Source organism: Procambarus clarkii, chromosome 24 (assembly GCF_040958095.1).
Source record: "Procambarus clarkii isolate CNS0578487 chromosome 24, FALCON_Pclarkii_2.0, whole genome shotgun sequence".
NCBI classification, from domain to species: Eukaryota; Metazoa; Arthropoda; class Malacostraca; order Decapoda; family Cambaridae; genus Procambarus; species Procambarus clarkii.
The window spans coordinates 22932786-22946453 of record NC_091173.1 but is presented as its reverse complement, the minus strand read 5'-3'; the positions used below and the strand labels follow the sequence as shown (position 1 = coordinate 22946453).

Sequence of the window (13668 nt, the reverse complement as noted above, 5' to 3'; positions counted from 1 at the left end):
GTTAAGGGAAATTTATGTTACTGGATCAGGCTTAAACACCAGCCTACTGAAGGGTGTACGTATAGACTTAATCTGCGTTCGTACAGTATGCACCCAGTGCCCTTAGCTTTGTCTGCGATTGACGTACAGTATTTATCCGCCGGTGGAAGAATAATCGTGGAATTGACCATTTTTTTACTACAGCTCTTTGGTTATAAAACAAAATTTCTCAGGGGCTTACTAATAGTGCCTTATTAATGCCAAAAATGAAGCAATATTTTGCAAGAACTAGTAGCAGAAAATCAACCAGCACGAGAACAGCCGTACCCAACACGAGAACAGCCGTACCCGCATCACGAGAACAGCTGTACCCAGCCCGAGAACAGCCGTACCCAGCACGAGAACAGCCGTACCCAGCAAGAGAACAGCCGTACCAAGCATGAGAACAGCCGAACCCAGCACGAGAACAGCCGTACCCAGCACGAGAACAGCCGTACCCAGCACGAGCACAGTTGTACCCAGCACTGGTACAACAGCCATACCCAGCACATGCACAGTTGTACCCAGCACTGGTACAACAGCAGCCAGCACCAGCTCAGAAGCAGCTGAACCCACAGCAGCAGCGAGCACCAGCAAAGCTGATGCAAACATCTAAAAACATCGTGTGCAGCGTGAACAGTTAGAACAAGTGTTAAATTTAAGTGTGTACACAGTGTTAAAATTAAAGTTGCAGTAATTTTAGTGTACAATAGTTTTCCATAAACTGTATTGTAGTACTCAACATACAGCAGAACTACTTTTAATCAACACAGTGCTAACGGCATAATGCACTGCAGTACGTATTTAATGTAGAGCATTCACAACTTCACGAAACTTCAAGATGGACATAACTTCAACAATAAGGTAAATTTATGAAATACAGTATTTTTTAGTAGAGAAGTAATATATAGGTAGAGTATGTAATATGATAATGCATTTTTATTGTGTACAAGAAAAAAAAAGACACTGACACAAACGCCTCCTGAAGGTCACCTCTTGCAACGAATCCAACGCTCCAACGAACTGGGGTTGGTCCCATATAGTACGTTGAATCGAGGTTGTACTGTGTATATATATATATATATATATATATATATATATATATATATATATATATATATATATATATATATATATATATATATATATAAGCCTATACTTGCATAAACCACAAGTGAAGATAAACAATCTTTGGACAACACCCACCAGTGGGACTCGAACCCAGAAAGCACAACTACCTTCCAGTAGCTGGCATAACTAGTATGCTTTAACCCACTACGCCATCAGACCTTAAAAAGAAGTAGATAGTTCGAGATATATATATCTCAAACATCTCTACCTCCCGAAGGCACCAGATGAGTGAGGGGTCAGTCTGCATTTTTCGTCAAGCCACTGTCAATGTGAGAGAACTCGTGTCCAGCTTATAAGCCTATACTTGCATAAACCACAAGTGAAGATAAACAATCTTTGGACAACACCCACCAGTGGGACTCGAACCCAGAAAGCACAACTACCTTCCAGTAGCTGGCATAACTAGTATGCTTTAACCCACTACGCCATCAGACCTTAAAAAGAAGTAGATAGTTCGAGATATATATATCTCAAACATCTCTACCTCCCGAAGGCACCAGATGAGTGAGGGGTCAGTCTGCATTTTTCGTCAAGCCACTGTCAATGTGAGAGAACTCGTGTCCAGCTTATAAGCCTATACTTGCATAAACCACAAGTGAAGATAAACAATCTTTGGACAACACCCACCAGTGGGACTCGAACCCAGAAAGCACAACTACCTTCCAGTAGCTGGCATAACTAGTATGCTTTAACCCACTACGCCATCAGACCTTAAAAAGAAGTAGATAGTTCGAGATATATATATCTCAAACATCTCTACCTCCCGAAGGCACCAGATGAGTGAGGGGTCAGTCTGCATTTTTCGTCAAGCCACTGTCAATGTGAGAGAACTCGTGTCCAGCTTATAAGCCTATACTTGCATAAACCACAAGTGAAGATAAACAATCTTTGGACAACACCCACCAGTGGGACTCGAACCCAGAAAGCACAACTACCTTCCAGTAGCTGGCATAACTAGTATGCTTTAACCCACTACGCCATCAGACTTTAAAAAGAAGTAGATAGTTCGAGATATATATATCTCAAACATCTCTACCTCCCGAAGGCACCAGATGAGTGAGGGGTCAGTCTGCATTTTTCGTCAAGCCACTGTCAATGTGAGAGAACTCGTGTCCAGCTTATAAGCCTATACTTGCATAAACCACAAGTGAAGATAAACAATCTTTGGACAACACCCACCAGTGGGACTCGAACCCAGAAAGCACAACTACCTTCCAGTAGCTGGCATAACTAGTATGCTTTAACCCACTACGCCATCAGACCTTAAAAAGAAGTAGATAGTTCGAGATATATATATCTCAAACATCTCTACCTCCCGAAGGCACCAGATGAGTGAGGGGTCAGTCTGCATTTTTCGTCAAGCCACTGTCAATGTGAGAGAACTCGTGTCCAGCTTATAAGCCTATACTTGCATAAACCACAAGTGAAGATAAACAATCTTTGGACAACACCCACCAGTGGGACTCGAACCCAGAAAGCACAACTACCTTCCAGTAGCTGGCATAACTAGTATGCTTTAACCCACTACGCCATCAGACCTTAAAAAGAAGTAGATAGTTCGAGATATATATATCTCAAACATCTCTACCTCCCGAAGGCACCAGATGAGTGAGGGGTCAGTCTGCATTTTTCGTCAAGCCACTGTCAATGTGAGAGAACTCGTGTCCAGCTTATAAGCCTATACTTGCATAAACCACAAGTGAAGATAAACAATCTTTGGACAACACCCACCAGTGGGACTCGAACCCAGAAAGCACAACTACCTTCCAGTAGCTGGCATAACTAGTATGCTTTAACCCACTACGCCATCAGACCTTAAAAAGAAGTAGATAGTTCGAGATATATATATCTCAAACATCTCTACCTCCCGAAGGCACCAGATGAGTGAGGGGTCAGTCTGCATTTTTCGTCAAGCCACTGTCAATGTGAGAGAACTCGTGTCCAGCTTATAAGCCTATACTTGCATAAACCACAAGTGGTTTATGATGGCGTAGTGGGTTAAAGCATACTAGTTATGCCAGCTACTGGAAGGTAGTTGTGCTTTCTGGGTTCGAGTCCCACTGGTGGGTATTGTCCAAAGATTGTTTATCTTCACTTGTGGTTTATGCAAGTATAGGCTTATAAGCTGGACACGAGTTCTCTCACATTGACAGTGGCTTGACGAAAAATGCAGACTGACCCCTCACTCATCTGGTGCCTTCGGGAGGTAGAGATGTTTGAGATATATATATCTCGAACTATCTACTTCTTTTTAAGGTCTGATGGCGTAGTGGGTTAAAGCATACTAGTTATGCCAGCTACTGGAAGGTAGTTGTGCTTTCTGGGTTCGAGTCCCACTGGTGGGTGTTGTCCAAAGATTGTTTATCTTCACTTGTGGTTTATGCAAGTATAGGCTTATAAGCTGGACACGAGTTCTCTCACATTGACAGTGGCTTGACGAAAAATGCAGACTGACCCCTCACTCATCTGGTGCCTTCGGGAGGTAGAGATGTTTGAGATATATATATCTCGAACTATCTACTTCTTTTTAAGGTCTGATGGCGTAGTGGGTTAAAGCATACTAGTTATGCCAGCTACTGGAAGGTAGTTGTGCTTTCTGGGTTCGAGTCCCACTGGTGGGTGTTGTCCAAAGATTGTTTATCTTCACTTGTGGTTTATGCAAGTATAGGCTTATAAGCTGGACACGAGTTCTCTCACATTGACAGTGGCTTGACGAAAAATGCAGACTGACCCCTCACTCATCTGGTGCCTTCGGGAGGTAGAGATGTTTGAGATATATATATCTCGAACTATCTACTTCTTTTTAAGGTCTGATGGCGTAGTGGGTTAAAGCATACTAGTTATGCCAGCTACTGGAAGGTAGTTGTGCTTTCTGGGTTCGAGTCCCACTGGTGGGTGTTGTCCAAAGATTGTTTATCTTCACTTGTGGTTTATGCAAGTATAGGCTTATAAGCTGGACACGAGTCCTCTCACATTGACAGTGGCTTGACGAAAAATGCAGACTGACCCCTCACTCATCTGGTGCCTTCGGGAGGTAGAGATGTTTGAGATATATATATCTCGAACTATCTACTTCTTTTTAAGGTCTGATGGCGTAGTGGGTTAAAGCATACTAGTTATGCCAGCTACTGGAAGGTAGTTGTGCTTTCTGGGTTCGAGTCCCACTGGTGGGTGTTGTCCAAAGATTGTTTATCTTCACTTGTGGTTTATGCAAGTATAGGCTTATAAGCTGGACACGAGTTCTCTCACATTGACAGTGGCTTGACGAAAAATGCAGACTGACCCCTCACTCATCTGGTGCCTTCGGGAGGTAGAGATGTTTGAGATATATATATCTCGAACTATCTACTTCTTTTTAAGGTCTGATGGCGTAGTGGGTTAAAGCATACTAGTTATGCCAGCTACTGGAAGGTAGTTGTGCTTTCTGGGTTCGAGTCCCACTGGTGGGTGTTGTCCAAAGATTGTTTATCTTCACTTGTGGTTTATGCAAGTATAGGCTTATAAGCTGGACACGAGTTCTCTCACATTGACAGTGGCTTGACGAAAAATGCAGACTGACCCCTCACTCATCTGGTGCCTTCGGGAGGTAGAGATGTTTGAGATATATATATCTCGAACTATCTACTTCTTTTTAAGGTCTGATGGCGTAGTGGGTTAAAGCATACTAGTTATGCCAGCTACTGGAAGGTAGTTGTGCTTTCTGGGTTCGAGTCCCACTGGTGGGTGTTGTCCAAAGATTGTTTATCTTCACTTGTGGTTTATGCAAGTATAGGCTTATAAGCTGGACACGAGTTCTCTCACATTGACAGTGGCTTGACGAAAAATGCAGACTGACCCCTCACTCATCTGGTGCCTTCGGGAGGTAGAGATGTTTGAGATATATATATCTCGAACTATCTACTTCTTTTTAAGGTCTGATGGCGTAGTGGGTTAAAGCATACTAGTTATGCCAGCTACTGGAAGGTAGTTGTGCTTTCTGGGTTCGAGTCCCACTGGTGGGTGTTGTCCAAAGATTATATATATATATATATATATATATATATATATATATATATATATATATATATAAATGTAGATATAAAATCAGGGAAACGCAAGTTCTAATCAGTTGTGTATTTGTGAAGTCTTTGAAAATGTAATAAGTTTTACGAAACGCGCCCGTGTCGCGTCAGACTAGAAATAAAAATGAATTTTGGAGAAGTGATTTTTGATTTACCTCCAACAGTGAAGCATAATGTACGAAAGATTGAGAAAATTCGTGTTAGAATTATTAATCTTACTTTTTCGGTCATATTTAATAAAATATATATGTATATATATATATATATATATATATATATATATATATATATATATATATATATATATATTTATAATATTATATGTATACAGTATATTTATAATATCATACATGTTTAATTGTTGTACTGTATGGGCAGGTACTTATCGCACGGTAGAGGGTGAGGTTTCCAGAGTGATGTACAGTTGACACCTTATTGTCCCAGGTCGCAGGCTGGATGCCGTCAGTTGCCAGTTACTTGGAGTTATAACACTGATATATTAATTTGCCTGTATTACCATAAGGGATTTTCTGACCTGCACTGGTATTTACTTTATTACTAATTCCTAGATCCACATTCCCCAATAACACTTGTTGGAAACAAATTACTAGTGAGCACGCACACACGGGATGTGGGTCTATGGGACGGCCCACATTTAAACACAACAGACTTATTTTGTGTATAATTTGTTCACTTGATATTTAGGTATGTTATCTTAATTTTTACAATCGACACTATTGGTTACATCGAGAGTTTAGCACTGTGGACGACTATGATTTCTTGATGTTTCAATAAGGAGGGATGGGATTTTTTTTTCTGTTGTTTTTAAACAACAATAGAAAAAGGGTGATTGTCACCCTGAGACAAGGGGACAGATCAACTTCTAAATTAGCACAAGGCGAGATGGTATGCAGAGGACGCATCCATTGGACACATGAGCCCCAATGGCGTTTCCCAGGGCCCTTAGGCTGACTGCTAGGGGAAGCTCAGGCAAGGTACTGCTAACCGGTCGGCTCAAACTACAGAGAGATCAATTTAAGTTGAACACTTGCAACGTGTACAATCACGGGGACCTAGCAAGGGACAACCAGAATAACAGAGGGTGGACAATAACCAAGAGGCAGACCCCCCACTAGGCAACAAAACAAACAAAAAATAAAAACCCCTCAAAAGTACGTCTCCAAGAGGAACAAAACCGGCCTCTGTGTAATAGATGAAAAGCTGCACAGTACCTTGCACCCCTACCAGCGACGATACTACCTCCTACCCAAAATCAAACAACAGAAATGCAAACCCCAGCTGAGCCCAAGGGCGGGCAATCACCGAGCGGCAAAAGATCTCTACGAAGGTAGATCCCAAACGACTTATAGAAGGCTACCCCAAGCCTCAAGGGCAGTACTTATAGGGCACCCAGGGATGAGAGCTTTAGGCACATGCAGTCCCAGTACTTCTTGAATTACTCCTGGCTCGCACACCACAACACAACAGAACAATACTGCAAGGCACAGCACTGCTCAAAGACAGGAGCCAGAGTCGAAAGACTGCCACTCATAACATCAATCTCAGAATTGGGATTGGGTAGCCGGCGCGAGTGGTCTGGAGCCCCCCCCTTCCCTTTCCCGGGGAGGGGGGAGCTGCACAGACAGCGGCACAGCGGCGGTTGTGATGTCAAGCTTGTTTGCTTGTTTGCTTGTTTTCAGATTGTAGAGTTCTGCTTGATAGTGCGATTTTCGGTAGCAATTTTAACCAGTTTGAGTCCGTTTCGGGACACCTACCTTTCTGGGTGCATAACCCGGTAGATGGCAGACATAGAATGTTTCCAAACTCACGGAAGTTTCTATAGGCCATTCATTGCTCCTCATGCCTCTCTCAGGGGGCCAGGTTCTGGCTCGCGGTTCCTGGTAGGCCTAGAACTCCAATTAAATAGATTGATGCCACAGTCTAACATATACAAATCAGGCCGGTATAGCTCCGGGGAGCCGGAGGGGCTCTCCACAGAAAGTGTTTTGCAGATCTGATCCACTATATTTCCTGCATCATAATCAAGAAAAATATGAAGGTGCTAATCACTGTTACTTCCGGACTCCAATGTATAAAGAGAGAAAAATAGACAACCAAACAAAAGTACATTAGAAAGTAATAATGTTAGCCAAAACATGCGACTTACCCTGGAATGTAGGTTTGTTCATGGTAGCCATACGTGGGCAATAGTGTTTACCAGGAAACCCTGAGATATGCACTTCTAAAGGCACTGGTCGTACAGATGGACGGAAATTATACAAACCGACCTAAAGGCACAAATTAGGAAAAAAGTTAGAGTTAATCATTTTATTAGTTAAATTTTTAAATGAATAAAGCTTTATCTTCAGTATATGGATAGCATGTTGAAAACTGTCAATTCAGTTAAAGATTTCATAGGTAATATCTTCGCTCAAAAATGCCTTGACCCATAAGTTGTCATTGCAGTCAATATATAAAATGAAGAAGCATACCTGTCCAATATTCAGCCAGTTTGCTAGGTCCTTTGCATTGGCTAATGCTGTGGAAAGCCCAATAATACGCAAGCCTTTATTGGTGTGACTAGAAATGTAGTTGGTTCTTGATACAATCACTTCTAGAACTGGTCCACGATCCTCACCTTCAGGGAAATAACTTTGTTAAAACAAATGGAACTTTAAGTGCATGAAACACTCCTTTCTAAGCCTAAGCTTTTTAAATCATCAGTTACTCTTATAGCCATAGCCCATATGGCCCACACAAGACACTAGTATTCACCACCAGGCTATGGCACTTAATTAACCCCCAATATACTGTAATAGATTTATAAAATGGCCCTGTCCCATAATTGAAACACGAAGACATCGAAAGTTATGTTCCAATCCATGTCCAATTAACCAACTCACAGCAATACAAAAGAAATATCCATCACACTATGCTTCTTCTAAACTATAACTGGGAACCTAACTAGAAACGCAACACCAATTATTGCTCTGTAAAGAAAGATGTTCGCAACTCACAGCAGGGTTGGGGAGCAGGTAACCCCTACAATAAGCACTGGCCACCCCTATATGCACTGGAAAGCCAGGAGTAAAGGGAAGGATGGGAAGCAAGTTGACCAAACCACACACTAGAAAGTGAAGAGACGATGACGTTTCGGTCCGTCCTTGATCATTATCAAGTCGATTGTGATGAGAGGAAGGAGGCAATGGCAATAAATAGGCAAGAGAGAGGTGAGGAGAAGGAAATCTTTGAGGAAGAAAAAGCAAGGCAACAGGAACGGAAGGTAAGGAGTAATAAAGGGGGGTAATAATAGGAAAAAGAAAGAGATCGTAAGAGAGAACAAGGGAAAGAAAAAGAAGATAGATAAAAGGAAGGGGAAGGCTTATGTTAGGTCACTTTGTTAGACAGTTTAGAACTTTTGAGTATATACTGAGAAAGGGAAGAGTCAACAGCAACAAAACCAGGACTCAGGTTCATGTTGGGTACGTTGTGTATCAGAGATGATTCGACAAGATGGCATCTGTGTAAAGTAGGCGCAGGAAAGATTACTTTGGAGGAAGACCAATCAATAGGATGATTAGAATCCCTAACATGACAGAAGAGAGCATTGTTTGTGTCTGCAGACTTAACACTTCTTAGTTTGTGTTTTCCTTCTCCTCACCTCTCTCTCTCTTGCCTAGTTATTGCCATTGTCTCCTTCCTCTCATCACAACTGACTTGATAATGGTCCAGGACGGACCGAAACGTCGTCGTCTCTTCACTTTCCAGTGTGTCATTTGGTCAACATTTTTTCAGCCACGTTATTGTGACTCCTCATCTGCAATGGGAAGCAACTGAGGAACCTGCTCAAAAACCTAGCATTGACTTAAAAGAAATACTTCTATTTGGAGAGTAATTCAGCTGCTCCTCTGTGCTGCTACAACTCTGGAAGCAATCAAATTTTGGAGAACATAACAGATCTATGACCCATGACCACACACCAGCAGCCATGATTGGAACCTAACTTGCTCAAAGAGGTGAAGGAGAGCCTGGGTATCAAACCATAAAACAGAGAAAAACCAGCCCTGAATGTAATGAAACGCCATTTTCTAGGTGAGACCCCAAGAGGCTTCCCGGAGCTATCCAGGCTGATATGGATATATTAGACTTTGGCATCAGTCAGTGTGAATGGAGTTCTTAGGCCTACCGGGGATAACTAGCCAGAACCTGGCCCCCCTCAGAGAGGCATGAAGAGCAATGACCTATAGAACTGTACATGTGATTTGGAGCATTCTATGTCTGCCATCGACCGGGTCAGGCACTCAGAAAGGTAAGCACTACTACTGAAAGTCAAACGAGTGGACAGAACTCATTTGAAAGAAAAAGGAGCCAACGAGCATGACGTCACCACGTTCCGCGCCACCATCTGTATAGGTCCGTCCCCCTCCCGGGGAGGGGAACAGGGAGCCCCAAAACCTTTACGCCGGCTATCTTCTTGAAGTTATCTTGAGATGATTTTGGGGCTTAGCGTCCCTGCGGCCTGGTCCTCAACCAGGCCTCCTTTTTGTTACACATCCCACAGGAAGCAGCCTGTGGCAGCTGTCTAACTCCCAGGTACCTATTTACTGTTAGGGAACAGAGGGCATCAGGGTGAAAGAAACATTTTGCCCATTTGTCTCCGCCTCCACCGGTATTGAACCCGGAACCTCAGGACTACGAATCTGAAGCACTGTCCACCCAGTTGTCAGGCGCCCCACACCTTCAGTCCAGAGGCTGGATGTCAAAATTATGCAAAAAAAAAAAAAATGCCGACCAAGGGGAGGGAGGGATGCTGGGGAGCCTCCCTCACCCAGAAAGTGGCGTTTCATTACATTCAAAGCTGGTTTTTCCTCTTTTTACTTCAAACAGAAAGTAAAGAGGGACTCACCGGGAGGCAGACGCTACACGTAACTCAAAACTAAAGGAAGACAACCAATGGCACCAAAGGACCCAGCAAACGACCTGGCAAACCCGAACCCAGGAACAGGGAAGAAGGGAAACGGGTAACCCAAAGCGCGACTCCAGACCAGAAGCCAAAGGCACGCAAACCACGACAGAAATCCGCAATCAGACACAACACATGAAACACCCCTGGCCCAACCAACCAAGCATCAACAACCCAAGGACCCCTCTGGGCAGCAGACATCTCAGTCTGCACAGAAAAGAAGGAGACGGTTGCAAAAGAACAAACCAAACACCAGAGCCAAAAGAGAAGAAACCCCTGAGCCTGAAGGAAAGCATGAAAACCACAAAGACGTTTTGGGGCAGGAAGCATGGGGGTTGGGGACGACCAGAACGAACAACAGGAGGGGAAGGACGAGGAGGTGTGGAATGAACCAGGATCGAAGCGACCCCCACCCCCAAGTTCAGGTCTCGAAAAGCATAGCGGGGCAGCCCCGGGGCATCCGGGTGAGCAACCAACCGAGCGCGTTGCAACAGATGAAACCTAGCTTGCAACGCACGCGCCGCCTGTACCCAAATAGAATCATCAGAGGATTGGGTAAATTGAGTCACAAGCCAGCAGCAACACTCATAGGACTCAGGGTTGAAAGTATCACTGACCCAACAGGCAGCATGGCAGAGGCAAAAACAATGAGGGTCACCCCGAGACAAGGGGACCGAGCAACCCTCAAACTCGTACAAAGCGAGTGGGGACTCCGGGGTCACATCCATTGAACCCACGCATCCCCTAGGGGATTCCTAGGGTCCTGAGCGTTTACTTTAAGAGGACTCACACCCAAGTAGTCCCAGGCAGGGTGCTGCTAACCGGCGCCCAAAACTACCAAGTGAACATCTACAGCTGAACCCCAGGGATGTGCACACTCACAGGGACCTAGCAGGGGGCGCCACCGAGGAGAACCATAGAAGGCCTAACACCAGTGGATAATAGGGCAGAACCCCCCACAAGGCAAAAACAAAAACAAAACCCCGCAAGAGGACAGCGAACCCTAAGGAACAGAGCCGGCCGCTATGTCGGGAAAACAAAGCTGCACAGCACCCTGCGCCCATACCAGTGCAAACTACCACTTACCTGCAGGTAACAAGGGAGAACAGAAGACCCAAGAGCCCAACGGGCGGCCGAAAAACCGAACGGTAGAACGGACTAGCAGAGGCAGGTGCCGAGGAGCCTGTGGAAGGTGGCCCCAAGCTCCAAGGACAGTACTTACAGGGCACCTAGGGAAGACAGCCCTAGGCACATGCAGCCCGAGTACTGAAGATAACTCCTGGTTCTCGCACCCACAGAAAACAAACACCACACACAAAGCACAGTGCTGTAAAAACACTGGAGCCAGAGCACATGACCTCTGCCTATAGCATCAGCCTTAAAAACTGAGGTGTGGGTAGCCAGCGTGAAGGGTCTGGGGCTCCCCCTTAGGGGAGGGGGGAGCTGCGCAGACAGTGGCGTGGCGATGTGCGACATCATACTAGCTTGCTCGTTTTCTGTTAGGGAGTTCTATCCACTAGTTCGGCTTTTGATAGCAATTTTAACCAGAATAGGGGTTTGTTTTGGGGCGCTTACTTTTCTGGGTGCCCGATCCGGTCGATGCCAGACATAGAATGCTCCCAATTACACGGGGGTTTCTATAAACCATTGCTCCCCTTGCCTCTCTAAGGGGGCCCGGTTCTGGCCGTGGTCCCCAGTAGGCCTAAGAACTCCATACACAAGACTGATGCCAAAGTCTGACATTAGCATATCAGCCTGGGATAGCTCCGGGGAGCCGACGGGGTTCCCCCCAGAAAACGGCGGAGAACCGCCACGGGCCACAAAACACGACGCATTCCCTGCCTAACCAACCATGCATCATAAATCTCGCATCATAAATAATTTTTTGGTCTTTCCAGAGACCAAAAGTCATGCAGAACCCCAAGAAGAAGGGAACATGACGGAGAAGTCCCGTCTCAAGAAAAACGGGTGAATAACAGAGAAGAGCACACACCGACAGGACGGAACCAACGGGCGTAAGGGACTAGGAGCCGAGCTCGGGAAGGGGCCGACGCCCAACAACTCGTGTGGAGAGTGGGGAAGGAAAAACCCCCACTCCGCGCAACCACAAGCCCCGCCCAGAGGGTAAAAAAAAAAAAAAAAAAAAACGGTGGGGTCCAATGGGGCCTGAGGCCCACCAAGTCAGCCCCTCCCAAGCCCCGGAAACCCACACGGCAGCCCCTGGGGCCGAGCCGTCCCCCGAAAGCCCCAGCCTCACAAGAAAAAACCGGGCAGCTGTGAAAAGCACAAAGGAAGGGAGCCCACTGGCAGACTCATACAACACGGCTGGAGGAATAGGCTCGAATTACCCTGTCACTACTCTGGAAGGGGAATTCCCCGAGACCAACCGAGTCTCAAAACCACAGAAGCCCCACCCCGACCCAGAACCCACAGAAGGTAAGGACCCAGATGCAGGGAGGAAAGGGGGGAGGGGGGAAATCAACAAGACCACCAACCAAAACGAGGCAGTCTCGGGGCTTCGGGGAGCAAACAACCTAGCACATTGCCACCGAAACCCAACGTGCAACGCACATGCTGCCTGCACCCACATAGTCAGCATAAGGTTGGGTAACCGATTCACAAACAAGCAACAAAACTCGCAGGGCTCCGGGCCAAAGGTGTCACCGGTCCAACAGGCAGCAGACGGAGGCAAAACAGTGAGAGTCACTCTGAGACAAGGGGACAGAGCAGCCCTCGAACTCGCACAAGCGAGGAGAAACTCCCGGCCACATCCATCGGGCCCACACTCCCCCTAGGGGTTTCCCAGGGTCCTGAGCATTTACTATAAGAGGACTCGTGTTCAGGTAATCCCAGGCAGGGTACTGCTAACTGCCGCCCATGTCTACTAAACAATTTTCCAAGAACTGAACCCCCGGGATGTGTACACTCACGGGGACCTAGAAGGGGGAACCACCGGAAGAAGGAAGAGAACTCAGTACAAAAAGTGGGAAAACATCAAAGGCAGACCACCCACCAGGTAAATAAACAAAAAGAAAAAGAAAACCCCACAAGAGTACAGCATACCCAGGCGGAACAGAGCCAGCCGCTAAGATTGGTGAAAACAAGCTGCGCAGTACCCTGCGCCCCGCCATTGCAAACTGCTCCTTACCCTAAGGCGAACAAGGGAGACAGAACCCTCTATCACACAAAGGGCGGCCAAAAACCAAGCAGTAAATGGCCTGGCAGAAGCAGGACCCAAGGAATTTGTGGAAGGTGGCCCCAAGCCCCAAGGGTAGTACTTACAGGGCACCTAGGGAAGGGAACCCTAGGCGCATGCAGCCCAAGTACTGGAGACTCACTCCTGGCTCACGCACCACCTAGAGGACAGACACCACACTCTAGGTACAATGCTGAAACAACCACTGGAGCCGGAGCACACAACCGGTGCCTTTTGCATCAGCCAAAGAACTGGGGTGTGGATCGCTGGTGTAGGGGTCTGGGGCTCCCCCTTCCCCC

The 13668-nt window shown here is 45.9% G+C and overlaps 1 protein-coding gene across 1 annotated transcript in view; it reads right to left on the bottom strand.

Moving 5' to 3' along the window:
* obe (activating signal cointegrator 1 complex subunit obelus) overlaps positions 1 to 13668 on the bottom strand; it is a 565443-nt gene that overhangs the window by 203398 nt on the left and 348377 nt on the right. The window contains exons 32-33 of the mRNA XM_069330748.1: positions 7703 to 7848; positions 7378 to 7498 (exon numbers count right to left, since the gene is read on the bottom strand). Of these exons, the coding sequence (XP_069186849.1) occupies positions 7378 to 7498; positions 7703 to 7848 (267 nt within the window). The remainder of the gene's footprint in view (positions 1 to 7377; positions 7499 to 7702; positions 7849 to 13668) is intronic.